Raw genomic sequence first — 13,962 nt, 5'->3', positions numbered from 1 at the left:
GTTGTGAGATAAGGGATGTTTTAGAGGATATTAAATATATTTGGTGTAACAAAATAATTAGTAAGAGAAAAGAGAAAATAAATTATGAATAAAAATTTAGAAATAAAGGAAAGAAAGGATCAGCGTAATGGTACCAAGGGTTTAACGTCCTGAAGAGGTCCTTCCAGGGAATTAAATCCTTGGAAAACGAGTCACGGTTCAATGATATAGATCAAAGGAGGACAGATTCTATTTGGTTGGACATTCTAAAGACAGTCTCTAACCAATTTCCCGAGTCTCGGTGGCAATAATTTTCGGAGGACATATTAAGGATTCGCTGGTATAACCGATTTCATGACGTACCTTTCCCAGGAGAGTCTTCGTGGAATTTCATCGCTCGGGGTGAAGCTCGGCCTCTGGTTCAAGAGCCTCGCCAGTCTGGTCAAAGGTTGAGAACCACCGATACTGGCGGTGCTCAATCTGCCGCTCCTCGCCGAGTGTTCCTTCGAGGATTCTCTAGTTCCTTGTCCGGAATCCGAGACGCGACGTTCTAAACAACATAATCGAAAGTTGACAGAAATTTAAAAAATTTTAATATTTAGCAATGATATTGAAAAATCTCGAGTTTCATTTTTTTAGGATTCATTTTTCTCTAGTATCTGAGAAAGATAAATCGCGTTCGTCGATGGGTAGGGTTTCAAGTATCGAAAAATAAAGGTTGTAAGTCGCAGGATGAACTTCCGCTACCTTACCTATCGTGTCGTCCGTGAAGGATATCCTCGGCGCGAGCAGTTTGGCGCAATGGGAAACGGTACTCCCACGTTTCGCGGAAGTTCCACTCTCTGCAGGGGATGGAACGGATAGACCCGTTGAGGTTGCTGTAACCATTCAGAGGCGATTCTATTGTTTCTACAATGACAATCGCTGTATACACGCAAACTATCGTAGATAAGAAACGTTATAATACATAGAAATTTTGTAAAAAACGTACCATTGTAACGAGCATCGATCTGAGCTTGAAGGATGCTTAATCCAGGCGCGACGATCGCTGGTAGAGTCCTGGACCGCAAAAGGGGTGCAGGACGTCCTCCAGGACCTCGAGCTGATCTGTTTTCCGGTTTGCATTCTACTGCAGGGATACTGAAACAAACGATAATGATTTTTTTAATTTTATTTGAAAGCTTCAGAATTTTTAATTTTAATTATAATTTTATTCGGGACAACTATTCGATATTTTATTATTTAACCTTTAAGAATAATATGAAATTCAAAATTAAATTGAAATTGAGGCTCTCTTCGCGGTCCGTCGTTTTGGGGCGGGCTCTCTCCATGGTCCGCCGTCCGATAGTTCAGAAATACATTATATATTTCTTTCTTTTTTATTTATATTTTATACTATGGTGAATCGAGAAAGAAAGGTCAGTGGCAATGAACCGAAGTAACCCTTCGAATAAACGAACAAGGAAAGCATTGTGACGAGGATCAGGATTACGGATCCTGACTCGCAGGAAGTTCATCTGCTCGTCGAGTGCTTTGTCTCCCGAGGAAAAGCAACGACTTCCTTTTATTCCCCTTCGATGATCACGTCGGTGTGTATAAGAGCAAAGAAGCAACCGCGTCACGAACCAACCACTGAATTCTACGTTATCCTCTCGATTGAACAGAGGTTTATTAAACGAATCGAAGGTATCGAAGATCGGTCGGAAATCAAGCCCGGACGGAAATTGTTTCACCTTTGATTCGGAATCGAATCTCCAACGTCGAGCAACTGAATTTCGATGAAATTCAATTCGTACAACAATAAGAAAATACAATTTCACAGGAAATGAATTTCAAAATTTCCATTCAATGCATCTAAACTTAATGAAAGTTTTAATTAATTTCTATAGGTAACTTGATGACTCTGAAGCAGTCCTGTCGGAAACAATTCTCGTACTCGAAATCCTGTTTAGCCTGTGCCAAACAAAGAAGAGACAAACTTGTTGGATGTTCAAAAGCTTCAACTTTCAACTTTATTGAATTGTGGTAAACGCATTATCGATGCAACTGCATCTCGTTCGCGTTTCGGTTGCATTGTAAAGTTCCCAGTCAGATTCTGCATTCGATTAAAACTTTAAATTATTATCGCGAGAAAAAAGCTGCACAATTTTCTGTTAAATATTTGCAATGCAATTCGTTAAGAAGCTTTTCATGCTTTTTTGAGAAAATATTTGCATAAATGTTGTAAAAGAGCTGAAAAGAAGTACACCGTCCCTTCAACTTCCTTTGAAGTTTTTCTGGAAATTTACATTCAAATTAATTACAAGAGAAATATCGTAGAATTAATTACAAAAGGTAGAATTTTATCCTTTTACCTGTAATAATTCAACACGTTGAATTTATTTCATAATAATCCCTGCGGTAATCGCAAATCGATCGAATATCTCGCGTTTCCACACGGTTTATGGTTAATTTAAAATTGTTTAATGAAGAGGAAATCGACATCTGCGGGCTAGTTTGCGAGAACTTTGATTTTCGAGAACTTGTCGAAAGCTCTTGAATTTCCCTAGGGAAGACGTTTTCATTTGTCAAACGAGAAGACTCGGTTTTCCTTTACAGATCGTCCAGAACACCGTTTATATACAAGATGTTCACGATAAGTAAATAAATATAAACATAGTTCTGAGAAGCTTCGCTGAGAAATTGTGGCATTATTTTGTAATAACAATGCAACGAGATACTTTGAAAATATTGTTGTACACACTTTGGCTACAGTTCCTCTTTGTTTTCCACCGGTGTTTCCCACCGACCGTCCTCGTTCCGTGAAATTAAACAACCTCGAGGCAGCTGCGAGGATTCTGCTACTTTAAATTCTGAAGAAAGCGTTTCGACGATGAAGGGAACCTTAACGAAGCGAGAGAACACGAAACTTCAAGGATTCGTTTGTAAATTTTCCGTCTTGTCAGATTCTTGATTGCCACCTAAATTTTCTTATTTTCCCTCACAAAAATCAACGACAAAACGCTGACATTAATTATTTTACTGCAAACAGTTTCAAACAGATTTCCTAAAAACTTGATTTCCCTCCCTGTATTCTTCATTACGGATATATTCTATCGATCTACCGAAACAAGTGTACCTAGCAAACATTTCTTCTCTTCATAAAAAAAAATAAACAAAAAAAAAAAAAAAATTGAAAACACGAAACGAATCGTTCCGTCCGAAAAATGTCCGTCTCGTTTCCCTTTGATTTCCCGAATTTCCCGGCGTGATGTCGCATCTTTTTTTTCCTTGCAGACCTTCGAAGTTCCAGCAAATCGAAACAATAAACGTCACGGAATGAAAAGTGAGAAGCGAGAGGGAGAGCAGAGAAAAAAAAAAAAATATCGGAGAAAAGGTGGAAGGTATAGGAGGCGTGTATCTCGTTCGGCATTCATTTCGTCGAGCGGTCTTCTGCATCGACGCGTTTCGATTCAACCCCTGTTTTTTCCGCTTCGAATCACGCTGTTTTCACGCTCTCGTTGGAAATCGGACGACCAATAGCGTGGTAAAGACCGATGCAAAGTGGCATTGTTTCTTGGACGAAGGAACATTGTGTACGAACGTGCGAGTCTGTATCCGAATCGTTCCGCTCGTTGGCCGTCCTCGATATTCCTTTAACGAGCTTCCCACTCGCCTTTAATTCTTTGATTCATCGTCGAAAACCTCCTACACCTTTTTTTTCCCCTTTCGAAAAGAAATAAACTTGGAGAAACTTTCGAACTTTTACTAGAAAAATTAAATAGGATAAAACACCTCGTTGTGTTCTTAGAGCGTGAAATTTTCCTACCTTCCCAAAATATCACGACATTATTAAATTTTCTTCGCATACGGATGTGCAGGGGATTCGTAAAGTTTGAAGGAGATTCTATCTCTGGAAATTTTTCGAAACTTTCTGTACACTTCTGAATTTAAATCAGGAAATATTTCTGATTCAAGAAGCACAATCTATGCTGATGGAATTCTTTGAAAATTGTATTTATCTTCGAATAAAAATGAAAATGATTGAAATTTTACAACGCGGAATGGTGGAAATTATTGTGTGACAATTTCGATTTTCACGAGCGAACGAGCCGATGATGTAAACTAATGTGACGAATATAATTAAATGTAATTAACAGGGGAAACTGTACGTTTAATAATTCGTTGATTAATCGTTGGTTTGCTTGGCAAATCACGTCGCTGTGACGTGAATATATGCGCTTTGTGTATGTTTATATAACGGGATGAAAATGAATTTTTAACCAAGACCAAGAGCGAGGGTCTGAAGGGGATGTAGAAAAGCCAGCGAAGCGTTTCTTTGCCGCCTTTTTCTCATTAAAATGTCGCGCGAGTTGCTCGAATAACGACTACTAATGACGCAATTAGACTACGAAATTCACGTTAATTACATCAGATAACAAGAAAAGCCATGAATTTTCACGTATACGCAATCAAAAGCGGCCCTTTCTCGAGTTAATTAACCGCGGCGATAAAGAAAGACATTTTTTCTCATCGCTTCGAGCTCAAACTATCCGCTTGATGCGAAGATAATTGCAGCTTTGAAAATAGCAATCTTAAAAAGGAATTTCGAGTTTGAATAACAAGAGAAATTTTTTTAAATCTTGCAATTGACACAGAATTCTCGTCTCGGTTGAAATAAATCCATTTGCTGGTTCCCAAATAAAAGTTATCCGAGCACTCGAATCGAAGATACGATATTTCAAGGAGGATCCTTCGTGGAAAGAAGGGAAGAAACTGTTTGCTCGGTATAAATCAAACGGCCTTATCCAAGATGATCAGCTTTTCCAATGACGAAATTTCAGACGGAACACGTTCAACGGAAGCTTCGCTTCGAGGAGGATCGCGAGCTCCCTTTTCATTGAATCCGCTGAAACCCGACTCGGATTGCTTTTCCTTGCAGCGTGAAAATTCGCGCGACCAACCCGACCTTCCTGCGATCGGAATTCGTAAAGAAAATCGAAGAAAATCTCTCTGGGTGCCCAAGATTGATTTCATCAACCCTTTTTAATCGAATATGGTATCTTTGGAAAGATAAAAAATTACGAAGCTGCATTATTTTAAATTAATAAACAAAGAGAAGAATTTTAATTAAATATCACCTGAGATAGAAAGGTTTCGAAAGAAGTATAATTTTCAAAGTTAAATAAAATATATTATTCCCTGCACTTTGTTCTATTTTCATCCAACTTTCGTTCGGTGAAAGAGAAAAAGTAGGAAATATTTCTACTTATTCAACTTCCATCGACAAAACTCCTTTTGAGCAATCTAACACAAAGCCCTTGTAAAACTAAATTCCTTTTTTTCTACTAACAGATATTGAAGAATATCGCAGGAAAGGTATCGAAGAATATTAACTAGATTTTGTCGGTAAGGGGTTACCAGACGACAGAAGACGTCTTCTTTTTTCTTCGTTCACGACAGACCGAAGCACCAATTGAATTTATTTTTTTCTTCTTCTTCTTCTTCCCTGTTAAGGATTCTTCAGGGAGCGGTTTCCCTCGCAAGGATGCGACTCGAGTTTCACTTGATTCGTTACGTGTTCGTTACGGAAGATTCTCGATTTAATTCTCGGAATTTCGTGACTGCGGTTATTCACCATCCTCTGTATCTTCTCTCGTAAGGCGTCAAATTAAGAAAAGCACTGTCTGGAATGCGTCGTGAAACGACGTCGAAAGTACAGGGAATCTCGTTGCAGTGTAATAGACAGTCTTTCTACGAGCTGAACGATATCGCTGATTCTTTTAGAAATGAGTTTCGAAGAGAAAGTGCGCCTTTGTTGATAGAGATTTTGCGGGGATAATAGATAAAGATTGCCGAAAATTATCAGGGGGATTTGTAGGGAAATAGTGCAGCGAAGGGCAACTGAGGAGCAACCTGCACCCGAGGCAATTTTTCAAATTTGTAAATTTGTAAATTTGATATTTTTATTTTCCAAATTTCTAAATTCCTAAGTTTCTCAGTTTCCAAGTCCTCAGGTGCCCAAATTCCCAAATTTCCAAGTTCCTAAGTCCCCCAAATTCCCTAATTCTTCAAATCCTCAAATTCCTAAATTCCCAAGTTTTCAAGTCTCTAAATCCTCAAGTCCCCAAGTCCGCAAATTTCTAAATTTTCAAATTTCCAAGTCTCTAAATCCTCAAGTCGTCAAGTTCTGAAATTCCGAAATTTCTAAGTTTCTAAGTCCCCCAAATTTCCTAAGTCCTGAAGTTCCCAAGTTCCCAAGTCTCCAAGTCCTCAAGTCCCCAAGTTCGCAAATTTCCAAATTCCCAAGTTCCGAAGTCTCTAAGTCCTCAAATTCCCAAATTTCCAAGTTCCTAAGTCCCCAAGTTCCCAAATTCTTAAATTCTCAAGTCTCTAAGTCCTCAAGTCCCCAAGTTCCTCAAATTCCCAACTACCCCAGTCTCCAACTTCCCAAATTCCGAATCTGAAAATTTCCAAATTTAACGATTCGATATCTCTGAAGCGGGGGCGTCATCAAACACCTAAAATCAGTGGATGCTCTAAAAGCAAACAGATTTCCTAATTGATATGTGCAAAGGATAATGAATCCTCCGAAGGGTAGTAAAATATTCAAGGAGGTGTTTGCGAAGCGCCTTACACGCTCGCAGTCAGCAGAACGTTCTCGTTTCGACGTTCGAAGGATGAAGTCGGCAATGAACCTAACCTTCGTCGCAAGATCAACCAAAGGAAATTCGTTTCCCCTTCATGGAAGCTTATCACCGGTATCTCCTCTAGTCTGGTAATATTATCGAATTACGCAACGTTGGCACAATGCTCTGTCGAACAATAGAGACACACTTTTCCCGCGCAATTTTCTCTCCTAAATTCAAGCACTAATAAAGAAACCCCTACAACACTTCAGGATAGCATTTTAACAAGCGAACCTACTCGACGAGGAAATATTCGATACGTTATATTTAACACTTTCATTACCTCTTCATCCATATTTGGATGGGTGATAAACGAATCACCATAAAAATCTTATCACCCTCTTATGATTAACGATCTTACTTAATTGATTCTACGAAATATCTGATAAAAAAGATCAGCTATTAAGACAGACAACTAAACTATGGATACTTATTTTTATTATATTCTATTTTAAAGGAATAACAAATTGGATATAGAGTATTAAAGTGCTCCTCTTAATAACGTTACGAGGTCGATCACATTTACCCGACAGGGTAATTGAGAAATCGAGCGGGATGACTTGCCACCACGTTATTGCTTGAATTATACAAGAGAAATCGATGAAGCTTCGACGCGAATAGTTCTGCGATTTAACCAACCCTCTAGAAACTTCGACCCGTCTAAGCTCCCGTCTAAAAACCCCTCGAACCGAGGGAGGTTCAATAATTATTGGTAAGAGGATAATTAAGAAAAAAAACACTCAATTTTTCAAGATATAAATTTCACATTTATCTTTTCCAAAGCAACTTTTCAACGCCCTCGCGTCTGAAGTCATCCAAGAGCGTTGAAACACGAGTTTCTCTCTTGATCTATCGTCCTTTCTTGTTCACGGTAATTTTCCTTTCGTCCCCCTGAATACGACGGAAACAAAGAGAAATTGCTTTCTTTGCGAAACAACGTTCAAAGCTATTGCTTCAAAACCTCTTTTTATAAACGTTACGAATTTCTTCAACTACTCTCTGTTCCATCCTCGTAAACAGAGGAATCGAATTTCTACTTTATCCTATCTTTGTTCGAAGATCGAAAAGGAGAAGAAAAATTTTTCGGGTGCAACCTTTCGACCTTTAGTTCCCCTCGATTTCGCTCGAGAGCAAACGATTTCCTATGTACAAATCGTCGTCGAATAAACGAGCCGATGTAAAGATACGATTGGCTTCGTACGCGTTCCACTTATCTATCGATTTTTCCGCGTTATTCAATAAACCGTGAGCAATGATGCATGTATTTTTGGCGAGAAACTTTCGAATGGCCAAAGATTTCTCGCTGGAAAACCAGCGGGAAACACGTACATACGTTCAACTCGACCTAAAATACGGGTACGTGACCAAACTTGCGAAAATACTGCACAGATTTCCCGATTTCCAGGACTGTTTGCGTACAAAGTGTCTCTCTTGAAACGGACCGTATTATCAAAGATAAAACGGAGTGAAAATGCAAATACGGAAAATTTATGAAACGTCTGTCTCGTTTCAAAAACTAGGATGAATAATTCATCGAAACGCTCAGTGTGTATCAAAACAGACTTCCCCCAAGGGAAATGGCAAATTAAAATTTTAACTTCGATTGAATAATTTGTTATTTTTAGATATTATAAAATTTTCGAGAGGACAAATAATCTCAGGACCGCGAGTGTACTCGGCACTCGCGAACGTCTGCCAATTTTTAATTTTAATTTCAATCTCGAGTGGATCGATGCGGCTGTAATGAAGATGGGAAACGTGTCTGGATATACATTGACTGCTTTCACTTGCCTTCCTTCGTGGCTAGGAGAAATTCTATCGGTAAGAGGCATCCTTAGTTTGCACACACTTGAACGTCGAATCTGCGCTTTCCAATGATGGATTACGAGGCCGTAAAATCGAAAGTCTCCGAAATTAGAATTAATCGTTTCTCATGAAACACGATATACTACACGGGTGGTGAACTTTCTGGCATCCATTACCGCTTAACATCCTCGTAAATTTCGCCCCGATGTCTGGTCGCGAAGTAGAACAGCCTGCAGGCGTGCGCTGCGAACGCTTTGACTTCGAACGATAAATTTTCATAGAAACAAACCACTATCGGTGCCTCTGTCTAACTGTAAGCAGAGACGAGAACCGAGTGAAATTGCAACAATATTTGTCCTCCAAAAGGGGAACAATTATTCTTGCGAGAAAAATTAAAAATTAACAACGAAAAAAACTGCATCGACGAAACATTACGCCGCAGAAATAATTGCTCATAAATTCAAAGAAACAACCCGGGCCACGGGTTTGCGCGAAACGTAACAGCCAAGTTAAATGAAATATTCCGAGAAATAAAGAGAGAAAATTTATGAACGAACGGTGTACTTGTCGCGCGATGCATTCTCCAGTCCAGCGTTTCTTTTTTCGAAATATCCGTATTCTACACTTTCAGCTTTCCAGCGACGTTATTTCCCGCTTTCCAGCTCTCTATTATAATCCACGCTAATTGGAAAGAAAGAGAAAAAAAAAAGAGATTCAACGAGAACGAGCTTTGTCTCGCGAATCTTTCGCGCGCGGAATCGCGTATTGTTATCGATCGCGGTCCCACGCCCGCAAAAGCGAGATGCTTTTCATGCTCGTTTCAGCTTAGAAAAGAGGGAATTATCAAATGTTGCGACATATTCTCGACGAGTTTCCCCTCGTTTTCTCTCGTTCACGCGACTAACTGCACCTCTGTGTGTGTTTGTACACTAGCGACTGAAAGTTTCGATGCAGTGTAGCTTTGGAAGAATTGAGTGTTCGGTGGAACTGTTGTTCGGCAAGCTTCGCGAAACATGAACTTTCAGAAGTTTCCATGTCAACTCGCTCCTAGGCTTCGATATAGAAACCAAGGATCCGTCCGGAGAGTCGGCGACGCACGGTACTTGCACTCCGGATTCTACCTAAAATTACAAACCCTCCAAACTTTCCGCCGATATTGTACATCGACCTGTCGGGCAGTCAGCGAATTAGGTCGTAATTTTTCTTCCAACTGCGCTATTCCGACTTACTACGAGCTACATATTGACCAGAGATTTCTCGTTTTCATCGTTTCATTGCGTGCAATTGAAAGCTAACTCGTAATTGGCAAGAGGTTTTTCTCTTAGACTCTGGACGAATAAACAGAGAGACAGAATGCAAGTGAAAGAGATCGATATCGATGTTACGTCGAGTGGACGAGGAACTCCAATTGTTTTTCCTTTGGTAACAATCACCACTCTGACAATTATAAATAATAAATGTACTCGTAATCTAAATATATTTTTGTTCGATTAATTTCGATTCTTAATTTAATCTTAATTAAGAGGATTATTTTGATACTCTAATGAAAGTTAAGTAGAGTCTGGTTAATTGAAGCATCGTAGAGAGACGAAGGTGACGAAGAGTGGAGTTTATCAGTGAAACAGATCAACCACAAAGGCGACGCCGCACAGGTGTACGGCGTCGGTCGCAAGTAGTCAGAGCAAGCCTCTGATCAGCCAAAACGATTTTAGATAAGAGGAGGATTGGTTGTCTTTCAACCACGATCAATAATCTTTCTGACAGTATAAATAGCAAGCTATTGATTCTCCAGCTTACAACCAGCTATTCTTTCTTAGTCTCTCGTCGTATCGTTCATATCTTGTAAAAATAAGGCCGTCTTTCGAATTCGAATTCATTTTGCACTTTACCTTTAACCCTTTCGCTGCCATGGTGGTCAAGATTGTACCGTTATTTTAATATATTTCGCAGTTGTTTGCCATTATAAAATTTATAATATGAAATTTCTGGCCCACTGGTGCAAATTCAAAAATTCGCCTGGCAGCGAAAGGGTTAAAAGACGAGCGGGTAATTGAATCTATCTCGCAAGCTTTCCGAGCCAGCAAAGATGTTTCGAATCATCGAAAAAGAAATGTAAAGGAACCGGAAGAGAAATCCATTAAACAAACAGAAAGTACTCGAGTTCCTTTTAAGTGATGTCTGCAACTCGCTAATGTTCAATTCTTTCCTACTTTCTTCCCCTTCTTCTCCTTTAACAGTGTATTTTTTTTCTCCCAAACACGTTCCCCATTTTTATCCAATTTTTCAAGAATCTCTCCATCATTCACGAGAGACTCGTGGAAAATAGCTTTTGATTTTTATTTCCACGATTTTCCCATTCGATTGCAATTCCTATTGAAACTATCCTCGTTATCGGTATGTTGCGTTTGTTACGCGGTTAAACATGGCCGACTGTACGTTGAAATTTAATCATTAAATTGTACATGATGCGAGAACTAGTGGGATGTACAATTAACGCGTTTACAAAGAGAGAAATTCACTGACCGAACTACAAACAGCTTTAATTATCAAGAATAATTGCATTTAATATTTTATTTCTGGCAAGGTTCTCTTCAATTTAATTCCAACTTTTCTAAGAACGATTGAAAACCTCGAACGATCGGAATCGCGAAAACTGTCGGAGAAAATGTTCCAAAATTCTGCTAAAAACATACCATCGAACGAAAAGGATGTGTTTTCAAGAAACTTCACGAAGGATCGTAGAATCCATCGCTCGTTTTTCCACCGCGTGAAAAATCGATATCGTTCGTTCTACTTTGAAAACTGATCCCACGTTTGCCTTCTGATTTTCCACGACCTTTCGAAGATCGATAACTATTCGATAAAGGTTTGTACTTGAATTGCCGTTCGATTGAAAGTTTCTAAATTACAAAACACACCGTGTACACACGAGAGTATCATAATGTTTGTAGAGGAATAAATAAACATAGAAATGGATAAAATAAATCCGAGGCAAAAGGTTGAATCACTTCTCGCCGCATCAAAGGAACCTAAGCTTCCGGTTTCCCTGCAAAACACATAAGACGTTGAAGGATCTTACACAGCTTCGGAAAGCTTTTTCGGTCGGGTAAAAGCATCGACGAGAGTGGTTTTGGAATAACAACTTATCGAATTTCTGCGAAGAACGCGCGAGAGGTTGGCGAGTAAAAGATGACAAGCTTCAAACCGGCTGGTGTTTGTTAATCGAAGACACCTTTTGCAATCGCGGTTCTCGAAATCGCGCCGGAAACAAAGGGAACCGTGCTGATGATAGCTGGGAAATCGTACGCCCGATGCATCCTTTGTCCGTTTTCCATCGTCTCCTGTGTATCCGTTAAATGGTTTTATGCTAACGCTAGATTATACTCTGCAATGGACTGAAATATCAAAGATCGATCGACAGTAATGCAACTAGACTCCGAAGGTTAAAAATATATATTTCTAATGAATATAGGAATATTTTGAGAAACGAAGAAAATAATAAAAATATTTTTGAGATCCCTGCTGGACGATTACAGCTGCGTCTGGGCAAGGATGTCGGATCTTAACCTTTGTATATTTACCCGACAGTTTCCAAATCTCGTTTCACGATTTTTCAGAAACTTCTCTCGATAGACCAGCCATAAATATCCAACCTGACCTTGCCACGATTCGATCCCCGACCATCATTCGCTCAACTATCGAGACCATTGATCAATTCCGCCAGCATCGCGGCAACATCACCGTGTGTTTGCAATTGCGGTAAACAACCGTGTCGAAAATCACCGGTGTCGGGAAATTTATCTCTGTCAATTATAGAACGTTTTCCCATCGAGAGTGTCAGATTCCCTGAACGATGGCGTATTCACTTTGGATTACTTCAATGAAGCGAACGAGAACGTCGCGTTTAATGAAAGGAAAATAACCAGGGCGATTTTCCTTTTAATCCTCTGATCACAGGAGTTGATTATTCGAAATGATCGATTTGCATAAAGGGAAGATGGTGTTTATTAAATAAACCTACGCGATCGGTTTATCTCGCCTCTTTCCAGAGATAATTATCAACGTTTCACGTGGGTTTCCTAATGAAGCAGACTCCGCTAGGAATTTTTTCTTTTGAAGAAAAAAAAAAGAAAGCGCGTTACTTTTCTATGGTGATTGTTCTGTATTACCGAGAAAGCCGTGTGCACCTCGTCGACGGCACGTTTTCAGCTTCGAGACGTGACGAGAAATTCTTCAAAGCCGGCAACAGTTTTCTTGCATCCCGGAAACTCTTCCACGGTCGTCGCGTTTTATTTTTTTACCCGACTACCCGTTGCCTCTGGACCGCTCTCTTAGAATTTTTCTCTCGAACCTTACGCGGTGTTCCGCGAGGTTAGAGAATTTTTCCTTCATTTTGAAAGATTGGAAAAGTTCGCGACACCCGAGGATCTTCTGTACGCGCTTCGAATGGATCGAAGCGTATTTTTAAAATCATCGCAGGTGGAAATATTGTACTATTTTTAGATTCGCTAATCAATGTTTTCCACAAGTTTTATAAAAAAAGTGCTTTAATCCTATGTTTAAAAGTTTCCAGGAACGCGGGATTCCGAGTGCAGTTTGCAACTGCAACGATGCACCAAAGTGCATGAAAGGTGCAACTATATCAACCACATTTTCATGCAACCACGGATATGAATAACTAATTGTATTTTAATTATATTTTATATTTCTTCGGGTTTTAAGGGTTTTTAACTCCAATAAACCATCTACTTTGCTATAGTTATTGACAAATAAAAAAACATCGCATTAAATAAAAAAAAAAAACTACCGGTTCTCGTCCGATCATCGAAGTCAAGCTAATATATCGAGAACGAAACCGTAGATTGTGACGATTCGTTTATCTTTTTACCCATAAAAATATTACCTTCGATTCGAATTTTCTCCCGGACGAAAAGGAGAGGTCAATAATTCCGCCTGTATCTAACAATTTCAAAATTACCAACGATTGACGGTGAAAAGACGAGCAATAGACAGGAGAAAAACTACCACTTCCTGCAGCAAGTAGTATCCTTCGAAGCCACTAAAATGCCTCGAGCTCGAGAACAAACTTCCATTGATCTAACAACCGAGACCATAATCGCATAAGACAAACCCCGAGAAACTTCGTAATCCTAGACGCTTATGATTTCGTCTACGTATCGGCGAGCTAATTAAATTCCTCGTATGATGTGGAAAAGCTTCTTCGAACAGATGTTGGGAAATAATCCTGAATCGATACAAACGACACCGGTTAGATTGATCGATAGAAACACACTTCGGGAACAGCAGGAATTCAAACAGACTATCTTGATTTATTGGAACTGTAGAGAGGAACCGATACCGATAACAATGGACCTTTAGAAACCACTGCAAACAAGAATCGGTCTATTGGAAATTGAATAGTGTCCACGGTCTGTGAACGGATTCAAAGATGACCCCTAAGGTAATAAGATCCTTAGATTGGGACATAAAGACCCGGCACGTTGTTGGT

General features: G+C 39.4%; 1 protein-coding gene across 4 annotated transcripts in view; it reads right to left on the bottom strand.

The window, feature by feature from the left end:
* The window catches only part of wake (ankyrin repeat and fibronectin type III domain containing protein wide awake), a 74,511-nt gene that overhangs the window by 31,150 nt on the left and 29,399 nt on the right, over window positions 1-13,962 (bottom strand). For 3 of the 4 annotated variants that reach the window (XM_034324455.2, XM_034324454.2, XM_034324456.2), the window contains 3 exons: window positions 971-1,119; window positions 732-857; window positions 343-529 (listed from right to left, as the gene is read on the bottom strand). In XM_034324455.2, the coding sequence (XP_034180346.2) occupies window positions 343-529; window positions 732-857; window positions 971-1,119 (462 nt within the window). Of the gene's footprint in view, window positions 1-342; window positions 530-731; window positions 889-970; window positions 1,120-13,962 lie in introns of those variants that run through there. The other variant, XM_034324457.2, reaches the window with a different exon arrangement.

This window comes from Osmia lignaria, chromosome 7, assembly GCF_051020975.1.
Source record: "Osmia lignaria lignaria isolate PbOS001 chromosome 7, iyOsmLign1, whole genome shotgun sequence".
NCBI classification, from domain to species: domain Eukaryota; kingdom Metazoa; phylum Arthropoda; class Insecta; order Hymenoptera; family Megachilidae; genus Osmia; species Osmia lignaria.
Note: the sequence above shows the minus strand (reverse complement) of the source record. Positions and strands in the feature narration are given on the sequence as shown.